Here is an 11,229-nt window from a genome sequence, read left to right as displayed (position 1 = left end):
GTATTTTATTACTTATTGTATAACAAAGAAGTAAAAATAAGAAATTTTTAAATGTATATAAATATTTTTATTGATATGTTTTTATGAACATTATATGTCATGTCGTTTATGCCTAAGACATAACGATAGAAATAATAATAATATTAATAATAATATACATTGAAAAGGGCATTATAAGAGTCAACTGACTGCCCCTTTTCAATGTGTATTATTATTATTTTTACATAAAGAGTCTTTCTAATTTTGGTTATAATAATAATAGATATTAATTTAATTAATATAAAATTTTTAAATGACTTATAATACTCGCAATAATTATATGTGACATAATATATGTATGTATCTACACGGAAAGAACAATTAAATCTAAAAATTTTGCTAAATACAGATCTGAAAATAATTTTATTATATTATCAAAATAATTACATAGAACATTTAAAAGTTGATAATAATGCTGTAAAAAGATTTAACATTCTCAGTAATCAGTTTGAACATTCTATATATGTATAATTATTTTTATGGTTTAAACAAAATTATTTATAAGTGTTGGTTTGTATTTAATTAAATTTTTAAATACTTTAATGCAAAATTATTCTTTTTGTGTATAAAAGTATAATTATGTTAAACGTGAAACAATGGTTATTACTATTACCATTGATCTATTTTATTTTTATTATATTAATACAATGAGAATTCAGATTCTCAAAAACATATCCGAATTTACCCGTCCGATATTATTCATGCAAAGTAGTAATGTTAATCCGATTAGGTATTTCCATAATGAAGATTAAATTATATATCAGATTATATATCAAGATTATATTATGAGTTAATTATGCAATACGTCCATTAATTTTGGAATACATAACGATTCAAACTGAGATTATAAACTATATAATAAAACAAGCATCCTTGCAGAATATTACGTATAAGGAGCATGATAGATAAGAAAAAGAAGAGGGGTATAAACCAGATTAATTATCTAGCTATAATATCGTTTTTGTGCTGTACACAAATAGTACGATATTTTTGAAAATTAAATTCCATGATTGTATGGATTTAATCAGAGAGAAATAAACCAGGGAATGTTTTTGATACATCTGTGTAATCTGCAAATGTTTGCGACTTAGCATTCTACTATTGTTAGGCAAGTAATAGGACAGTCGTAACACGTTATCGATTTGCACGTACACATCGTATATATCACATTGTATTATAATGCGTAATAATAAATAAAGAAGTGTATCACAAATTTTTATGATTGCTTGTATTCTCTATTTTCTCTTTTTTTTGTATATTAACGACTGATACTTTTGTATTAAATTTCGTTTACACCCCTGGTTTATACCCCTCTTCTTTTTCTTATATCTATCATGCTCCTTATACGTGTTAAAAAACAATAAACTCTTTATATATATATATTGTCTCGACTTCTCAGGTACGGAGGCTTGAGTACCAAGGATGCATTTATCATTAATTTTTAAGACTAGTGCGTACCATAAATATATTTGATACTATATATGTATTTTTTATTACTTCTGCCGAATATTTTATTTTATATTTATGTATGTGTACTAATGAAACCATAAAAAATATAAGAACATTCTGTGACACCCAGTTTTTATTCATTCACATACACTTCTGTTGCATTTCAAAAGATGCAACAAAAAGAAATACGAGATTTATTATGTCATCTGAAATGACGATACTTGTTAATACAAGTTTCTCTCTTGCGTAATATAATCAAGTTCGTAATGATATAACGTCGGATTATAATAATCAGACTAATGAGCAATGCCACCTTAAAATATTTATTGCAAACGTTGTGGTTAGAAAATGTTAAGAAATTATATAAATTTCTTTTTATTATTAATATGAAAGTCTTATTATTAAAATTAGACAAATAGGGGATATAAAATTTGCTTTGTTATAAAAATTAAATAAATACGGTTTTATCCTCTATTTACAGCACAGATTTGCAATTTGATAAATTCATCTTATTTAAATTAGTCAAGTGTATTCATATCTATTAATACTTAATATTTTTATCAAGAAAAGAAAAAAGGATTTGTTTTATTTTACTTTGGACTAAAAACATGTTCTAACATTAATACAATAATAAACTGAAAAAAAAGTAACTTAAAATAGTATCCTTTATCAAAAAGAAAATCTCATCATGAAGGAAACTCTCGACCAAAACCGCATCCTTCCGTTCGACTGAATTGGGATTCTCATTAATTAGAGCTTTAACTACATTTGCGGTTATGGTTCACCGCTGACGCTTTCTGATTATAGCAATCCTATTCAAAAGCGTAACTATACGCATATTACGAAGAAATAATAATTTCTAAAACAGAAGCAGTCCTATAGCATAATCACGAGAAATATCAAATATAAATGTATTTAATTTTTAAAAATCTATATTGGGAAAAAGAAATAGAAAGTAAAGTTGTTCAAAAACAAATAATACACACACACAGACACTTGTTTCAAAAATTGCAATTAATAGAATATATATAGCGTTATAAAGTGCGCGCAAGAATAAGTGGTGAGATGTTTGATGTTCATTGTGGAAGGGGAAAGACGAAGCTGACGACACAGGCATATATATCAGAGATACCACTCTATTGCATGGCAAAAACGTGAAAGCACTGATCACCTTTGCTACCAGTTATATTCCTCGAGTATACAAGTACGATATAAATAAATTGCATATATACTTCAAGTGTACATTTTATGCGAATAGCGTGATTTTTTCCATCGGCACGATTTTTATATGAAGTGTATTACGCATTATCATAAAACAGTGAAACGCGAACGTCGAAGATAAAGAAGATAAACCAGTATAAATGATCTCTTAATGTTGCGTTGTGTATAATCTTCAGACTAGTCAATGAACGTGAATCAATTAATATTCTTTCCTTCTGTTTTCTCATAAATTAGTATAAGCAATATATGAAAAAAAGGGCAATAAATATTTTGCTAATAAGATTAATTATTCTACATTCCTTGGAGTATAAAAACTGAAAATAGAAATAATATATATAAAAACGCTATTCTGAAAAATGCATTTAAAATACTTATTTCATCCTGGAGAAAAAATAAAGCATATACAATTCAAATTATTGTTAATACAATTGTAGATGCTTCCGAGAATATATTACAAGACAGAACATTTTTAATGCATTTCTTTTTCAAAATGGATGTTTGTTTATGTCCTCTTTTTTTACTATTGTTGAAATTAATTATTAAAATATCATAAAACATTAATAAAATTTATCTTTTCATAACACCTTCAAACTTCAATTAAAATTTGATAACTTTATACAAGTTTACTACCTAATATCTGTAGTAGACCAAATTATCGAAGTTTTCAACTTGCCCCACTTCAATAAAAAATGTAATATTTGTCATGCATAGCTCCTAATAAGCAAGATCACAAGTGCTATAGCGTCCGGCAAAAAATGAGGCTGCTAGTCGTATCCCTAGTCTTTGTGGCAACGATCACTATTACGAAAACACAAAATGGATACGCGACCAAACCAGGTTCATGTCCACCTGCCTTACCTGTACAGTCCTGCGGACAATCCTGCTACGTTGACGCACATTGCGCGGGAATCGGCAAATGTTGTCAGACTCAATGTGGCGGTTCCATTTGCTCCATGCCTGTCACGATGACGCGACCTCAGATAGGTGAGTAATTTCTTCGATATATTTTGCTCGATTTGTTAATCTGAAACAGAGACATTAATCGTACATCTTTAAACGATTATACTACAAAATTTAATATTACATTAATTGTAAACATGATAATAAAGTAAAATTTATGTAATTTTATCAACATATTAAAAAAAAAAGTTAACTTTAATGTGTGTAATTTTTTTCTATTTTTATTGCAGCTTATAGAAAAAAAAACTTTTAGACAGAAAATCATTTTATTCTAAATTAATCACAAAATTCACAAGTTTGTAATTGAAAAATTGAATCTCTGTTCAGCAAAGAAGCCAGGATCTTGTCCATCGGTACCGACAGGAAGATGGGTGTGCACATCGACTTGTAATAGCGACAACGATTGCAAAGGGACATTTAAATGTTGCAAAAATAGATGTGGAGCCCTAGCCTGTCAAAAACCAGAAATACAAGAATTCGTTGAAAATCCAGTTGAAACGGTTTTTTCACGCTTCGGAAATGATTACATTGATTACTATCCTTAATTTAAAATTTTATATGCTTATTATATTTATATAATAATTAATAAATCTAACAGTAATTTTATAACGATTACATCATTACATAATAAAATAATTTTTAGTAATAATTTTATTTCTTACTAGCATAACGTATTTACAATTTTTATACGTTCTATTAATTATCTTCTTGTCTGCAATTCGATACACCGTGATAAGGAAGTATTAATTGGATCCTAATTGCTGCAACTATATTTTTGTCATTTAAAATTTAATTTGACAAAAATTATTAAATTACCATATATACAATTAAAAATAATTTGTATTTCTATTTCTTAATTTTTATCTGCCGCGTCTCCAGATAAATTTATCAAACATTAACAAAATAAAATAATAAAATTATGTAATTAAAATTGTAGAAAGGGATCTTTCTAATGAGATATCTCAAAGGAACATTTTTAATAAATCTTTTCTAATCAATAATTCTAATAAATAAACTGATATATGTATAAAGAAAGACCAAGGTTATGCAAGAAATAACATTAAGAAAAACGCACTTATTACAGATGAATCTATTTTGAATGTAGTATATGATTTAGATTCGTAAAATATCACCTCAGTAAAAATATTCTACATAGTACATTTAATTATATATTAACTTTCATTTTTAAATAGGTACATATTTCAGTAGTAGTATATTTGATAAACAAAGCAAACTGCAAGTCTACAATATGACTTTATTGTGTAATTAATTACCACATAATTAGCCTTGATTTATTTGACTAGTCGATTCGGGATTCGATAACAAATAATTATAAATAAACAAAGCTTGAACAACCATAAGTATTAAATTAGAATACATTAAACAGCTATGAAAATTCTAAATAACGAGAGATATATAAAGCTGGTTCTATAATTACACTTATTACGAATATTTTTACACTTATTACGAATATTTTTACTGAGGTGATATTTTACGAATCTAAATCATATACTACATTCAAAATAGATTCATCTGTAATAAGTGCGTTTTTCTTAATGTTATTTCTTGCATAACCTTGGTCTTTCTTTATACATATATCAGTTTATTTATTAGAATTACTTTTTCAAGTTAATTACGCTTTTCAGTAACTGAAAATAATTCGTTATTACTACTTATAAGATATCATCATGTATCTTATATAGAAGGATATCAGAATTTGTTCTAAATTCAAATTATTCTTCAAAAATAGAAACAAATTATAACTATATAAATGTTAATTAAGTAATTCTAGCTAAATGAAAAGATTAATAAATTAAGATAAATGTAGAGTAAAAGTTATGGACGTAGCCTTCAACAGAATAATCAATGTTACAGCTCGATTTTAAGAAGAATGATGCTTAGCGGTGCATAATATCAGCGTTTATGTCTCTATCATTTACAATGTAACATGTGCCCGGATCTACAATAGAGTTTTAAGCCTTAAGCCATAAGGAATGGATGAATCATAGTCGATTATTCTCCTCGAATTCGACTGTAATTGGTTAATTTCTTACAGCTTAGGGCTTAAAACATGTATTGTAGATCCGGAGTAAAGAAAGAAAGAAGCGCTCGAGTTCAAGTAAACGGGTATCGTGAAGACTTTCTTGAATCCACACTATAGACAAACACAAATTGTAATTTGTTTGTTATGTATACTCTTCTTTCGTCACATACTTGATTAATATCAGAGAGGTGGAAGATGTTATAAAAGCTGATGTTTTTGTCATTGCGCGTCTAGAAGTCTCGTCGAAGCCTATCACGAAGTTTTAATCAAGTATCCAAGAAACCAACGGCCCGTAAAATGAATCGTGAGTATTTAAACTATCCAGCCTTGAAAGTTACAGATATGCTACGCATTTCTCAAGAACATAATGCGCGACTTCCATGTAATATTATTAACATAATAAGTCATAATCGTAATAGACTTTAAAGTGTTGAGCAATTCGTTGAATAAAAGCACCAGGTCAATTCTATTAAATAAATTATGTAAATATATAATTAGGCTTTCATTAAATTAAACAAATGTATATTTAAGTAATTAATTCTACATTCAACGCCGCGTCATCGAAATAATTAAACAGTTATGTGTTATATTGCAATTCAGTTCTGTAAATTAATCTATATCTATATATCTCTATCTCTCATATATTTATATCTCTCTTTTAAGGTCGTTCACATAAATTGAGTTATGATATCATATTCTCTGAAATTAACATAGAGTTTGTAACAATAATATTTACTTTCCAGGAAGCTTATTATTGTTCGCGGTATTGCTAGTTCTGTTGATCAACGACACGTCCTCTCAGTTTTGTAAGTAAATAATATCATTTACGCACAGAAAACTATAAAGTGTAAACGTACGCAATTGCATTTTGGATGTAGTTTCCACGTAATGGAAATACTCGTTCTATATATTTTTAACTTATGCTCTTTCTTTCGCTGTCTCTCTTGTTCTGATTTAATTGCAGAATTATATTAAAAGTAAAATAAACACATCATTTCTTAGATACATATGTCTTGTCAGAAAGTAAAAATTCTGAAGTAGAATCCATCTCCTCTCTCACAAATTGGATAATCATTTATCCCTTAAATATATTAATTTTTTTTGTTCTCAATATGCTTATAATATAAAAATTATATCTACTCTTTTTCAATCCCCCCCCTAAGAAGTTTCATAATGCACAGAGAAATTTCATATTTAAGATTTAGTTTTAGTTTCTCAAGACGTGTATCTGCATATCGGAAAAGAGAATGACGAATGCGACACAGAGAGCATTACCTAATACTTAAACTACGTAATAGTCAATTATAGTATCCTCGTATATATGCACGTCAGCGATATAAACGTGTTAATTGTGACTCTACAACTCACAATTAATTTGCAGAGCGATACTATCATTTAATCAAAACGTTCAATGTAAAGAAACACAAGATAATTATTCCTTAATAATTTTTTTTTTAAATTATAACATGCAATCGAAGAATTACTAATAGTATTTGACAAATCAACTTTAAGAATCTTAAGAATAAAATAAAATAAACACCCTACAAATTAATCCAAAGAAAATCGCGGAGGAGAGAGAGAGAGAGAGAGAGAGTAGAGAGAGAGAGAGAGAGAGAGAGAGAGAGAGAGAGAGAGAGAGAGAGCTCTTATATTTGTTATATCAATTATTTTGTAGACAAAACTGGCAACTGTCCGATGAGAAATACCGTGACCAATTGTACTCCCAGGTGCATAGGAGATGGACAGTGTCCGTCAAATGAAAAATGCTGTCCAAACAAATGCGGCCATACGTCTGTCGCGGGGGGGACTACATACACAGTATATAAAATTCACATAATAAAATAAACATTAACATCCAGTTTTCAAGACTCGAATGGCTATATATGTTCTGTTTTTATAATACATAGAATTAATCCTTTTTGCGGTCCTTCGATCGCGTCGAACTTAACATACTTCACGGTAATCTGTCGCTATTGTATAAATCGATATAAGCCATATTTCTAGGATCTCTCTATAAGTTCCTCCAGATAATAAAAATTCCTCACGAATCATGTTAGATTCACCGAAAATCAAAAACAAAATATTTGATTTACTCATTTGCAAGAGAGAAATTCAACCGCGAAAGATTAAAACACATTTACGCGCAAATTTATTTAAAAAAAAAAGAAACAATAAACCTTACATTTTGATTTCTCGAGCGTTTTGAACCATCAAAACATTTCTTATTGTTACGTGTTTTTGCAGATCAGGACGTTTACTGCAATGGAGTGAGGTGCGCCGCATACGAAAAATGCCAATATGACCGTAACACCAGGCGTGACAAGTGCACGCGCGTCTAGATCCACGCACGAATTCTCGATAATGCAGCCATGTAGGCATCAAAGACATAGAGAATGGACTGCGCGATCCCGTATCTATGTAGTATCAAAATGTGTCGACGAAAATGAGAGAGAGGGTCCGTGGAAGACGGCCATCTCTATCTTTTTCCATTCCATGGTGTAATGGAAGAGAGAATGAGAGGGAGATGGCTGTCTTCCACGGTCCCTCTCTCTCATTTTTGTTGACCATTTTGACACACGGATCGCGCAGTCCATTCTCTATGTCTTTGGTAGGCATTTTAGAGAGCCTATAATCAGAGACCAGAGTGGCGCCATAAGAAAGATTACGCCATGTTTTAGCGAAATTCTGCATCGTTTTCCACGCGCAGTCAACTTCACGCGTATAAATCGCATCATAAAAAGTGACGCGAGACGCGGAAATATTTTCGGCTAATCTGCAGTGTATTGTAAGATATGGATGGTTGTCGGACTTGGTTGTCAGGCGAATGTTATTAATAATAAACTTGATTTATTTACCACTATAACACAAACTGATTTTATTATCACACAAATATATGTTCACAAATGTTACTATAGACTGATTGGTAACTTCCCCAAAGGCCATCACACGTACAAAAATTTTAGTAGTAATCGTAAGGTCTTAAGCAAATCGACCAATCACAATCAAGATTACGATTCACATTTTAATACGCTAAACTGTGATTGGCCGATTTGCTTAAGACCTTACGATTACTACTAAAATTTTTGTACGTGTGATGGCCTTAATGGGCCTTCTACAATAAGCCGTAAGTCACAAATCATAAGTCATAAGCTAGAAATGGACCAATCACAGTCGTCAATTTTTAGTTTCTTACTTCCGATTTATGACTTATGGCTTAGATATTGTAGAAGGCCCATAAAATACTAAAGGCACTGAGCCTACGAACGACTCAAATAACTATTACGACTTCGATCAAGTGCTTTCGCGACGGCTCCGCACCTAACCGTGGTATACTTTTCGAGTGAGTCCCTCGCGCATATTCTCTCAGCACTCGCTATGTGCCGAATATTCTAGAAGATCATGCTTCGGTCGCGTGATCACCTGATTCGACATTACCGTCTTTGTCGCACAGCTGATAAAAAACAAACACATATACATTCGAAAGACGTTTACTCTTGCTCGCTCCAGAATATGCCCATATAAGGCAATAACATGATATATTTCTAGAAATACATGTGTTATGATTCTAGAAATTTCTTACAGTATATATTATCAGGGAATAGGAAGTTACTTTTTAAAAGTAACTAGTTACAGTTACTCGTTACCGAGTAAAAAATGTAACGAGTTACCGTTACAGTTATCGCTTTTTAAAAGTAACTCGTTACAGTTACCGTTACTCGAAAAATAACTTTCCGTTACTTTTTTAAGATCAATCAAAAATGTACTTTTGCATTTCTTGCATTTTTTTTTTAAATATGTAACACTGACAAATATATAGTTTTATTTAAAAAAAAAAAAAACAATGTAGAATGGCTCAAATAATAAATTAAATAAAAGTAAAATGAGAAGGGTTACGAGCCAAAAATGAAACAGTTTATTTCCGATAAGAACGACGATGACAATGTAATTAAATGTATATAAATATATATTAGAACAGTAACATGGATAAAACAAGATAAAAACAAACGACGTTTCGACACTTGTTGTCATCTTATTGGAAATAAACTGTTTCGCTTTTGGGTTCGTAGCCCTTCTCATTTTACTTTCATTTAGGCCCGGTTGCACCAACATTATTTGATTTTAAGCTCTACTTAAAACTCTATCTATCTTGTATTAAAGCCGAAAGAGAGATAGAGACAGAGACAGTTTGAGTCTCGCTTAAAATCGAAATCACGTTGGTGCAATCGGGCCTTAATTCATTTTTTAATTTTTTTTAAACACAATTTTGTAATTCTAAAACCTGTAAAATATGCAGCAAACTGAAATATGTCCTATTTTAATTTGTATGTCCTATATGTATTACATAGAAGATAGAAGTGTAAAATAATTACTGAATCATGACGGCCAAATGCTTAAGGACTTTCAAGTCTTATTGATAAACGCTATAAATGGCATGTATCCAATCGAACCGTGTTCAATCGTGTGTAAAGTAACGACAAAAATAAATTTTATTACCATTATCCAAAAAATGTAACTCGTTACCGTTACAGTTATCAAAAAAAAAAAAAGGTAACGCAGTTACTAGTAAAGTTACCAAAAAAGTAACTTGTAACTGTAACTTCATTACAAGTAACGAGTTACTTCCATTCCCTGTATATTATATACAACCTGCCTTAGCGCCGAGATACTACCGCGGTGTCTCCAAATACATATAGTACTGTACTAGAACCTAGATACATTACGCGATATGTAAAATATTATAAAAAATAAATGCAATTTAATTATATTTCACATTAAACTGTAGCCTACATTATTAAATATTTTAATAACACATAACATATTTTAAAATTGTCGAAGAGCTTAAAAGCGATATAATATAGGTTCTTAAAATACTCCCACGTCATGTGTACTGCAAATATTAATAATTTAATATTATTTATTATTTATTCATTACCTTTTGGTAAATATTGTAAATCCAAAATATACTGGTTCGTTTATATGTCGCCAATCCGAAAACTTTCAAGAAGGAAAACGTCTATTTCATTTATAAGGTCTGCATAGAGATCTATAATAATAAAATCATATATAATAAAAAACACAAACATATCTAATAATAAATAAAATAATATACATAATATTCTCTCTATTTTAAATTTATTTCGATCGCGTCGTTTGATATTAGCTATACGTTCTATTATTTATTGCAAGTGAACTGAAAATTTACAGTATACTTACGTAACGTGAATTACAGATTTTCAGTAGTTGTCAAATGAACTCTGTGCAGTAATAATGGATAGAATGCAGGCATCGAAGAATCGTTTAATATCGAGTAATCGATCTGTCGATCTGAACGTCACAAAGTCGCAACGCAATCAGCCGGAGCCCGAAGAGAGAGATATAGGTTATGTACGTCTAAGGCATTAGGTAGACTTGAGTGTTTTTCGATTTACTGTTAACTTCGTATTTCGTGCAAGGACGCGAGACGATGTAAGGGAAAATCGACGGCGTCGTCTCGTCTTGCAAGAGTTGCAAGATGG

General features: G+C 30.0%; 2 protein-coding genes across 2 annotated transcripts; both read left to right on the top strand.

Moving 5' to 3' along the window:
• The first annotated feature begins 2,634 nt into the window (after positions 1-2,634).
• LOC108777825 (WAP four-disulfide core domain protein 2) lies at positions 2,635-4,259 on the top strand. Its single transcript, XM_018544797.1, has 3 exons — positions 2,635-2,692; positions 3,421-3,693; positions 3,997-4,259. Exons 2-3 carry the CDS (start codon positions 3,465-3,467, stop codon positions 4,212-4,214), a joined length of 447 nt encoding a protein of 148 aa, XP_018400299.1. The 5' UTR covers positions 2,635-2,692; positions 3,421-3,464; the 3' UTR covers positions 4,215-4,259.
• A 1,529-nt stretch (positions 4,260-5,788) lies between these two features.
• Positions 5,789-8,015, top strand: LOC108777768 (waprin-Thr1). Its single transcript, XM_018544726.1, has 4 exons — positions 5,789-6,017; positions 6,457-6,519; positions 7,389-7,503; positions 7,958-8,015. The coding sequence occupies exons 1-4, from the start codon at positions 6,011-6,013 to the stop codon at positions 8,013-8,015; spliced, it is 243 nt and encodes an 80-aa protein (XP_018400228.1). The 5' UTR covers positions 5,789-6,010.
• The last annotated feature ends 3,214 nt before the right edge of the window (positions 8,016-11,229 follow it).

Source organism: Cyphomyrmex costatus, unplaced genomic scaffold (assembly GCF_001594065.2).
Source record: "Cyphomyrmex costatus isolate MS0001 unplaced genomic scaffold, Ccosl1.0 scaffold467, whole genome shotgun sequence".
NCBI lineage: Eukaryota > Metazoa > Arthropoda > Insecta > Hymenoptera > Formicidae > Cyphomyrmex > Cyphomyrmex costatus.
The sequence above is the reverse complement of the archived record's forward strand: the minus strand, read 5'-3'. Positions and strand labels throughout refer to the sequence as shown.

What these genes read in the sequence shown, in the direction of transcription:
- LOC108777825 (XM_018544797.1), top strand. Translation starts at nt 3,465, where the DNA reads ATGAGGCTGCTAGTCGTATCCCTAGTCTTTGTGGCAACGATCACTATT. An exon ending in GATGACGCGACCTCAGATAG is followed by an intron (nt 3,694 to 3,996) that starts GTGAGTAATTTC and finishes ATCTCTGTTCAG; the next exon opens with CAAAGAAGCCAGGATCTTGT.
- LOC108777768 (XM_018544726.1), top strand. An exon ending in CGACACGTCCTCTCAGTTTT is followed by an intron (nt 6,520 to 7,388) that starts GTAAGTAAATAA and finishes ATTATTTTGTAG; the next exon opens with ACAAAACTGGCAACTGTCCG. An exon ending in CCAAACAAATGCGGCCATAC is followed by an intron (nt 7,504 to 7,957) that starts GTCTGTCGCGGG and finishes GTGTTTTTGCAG; the next exon opens with ATCAGGACGTTTACTGCAAT.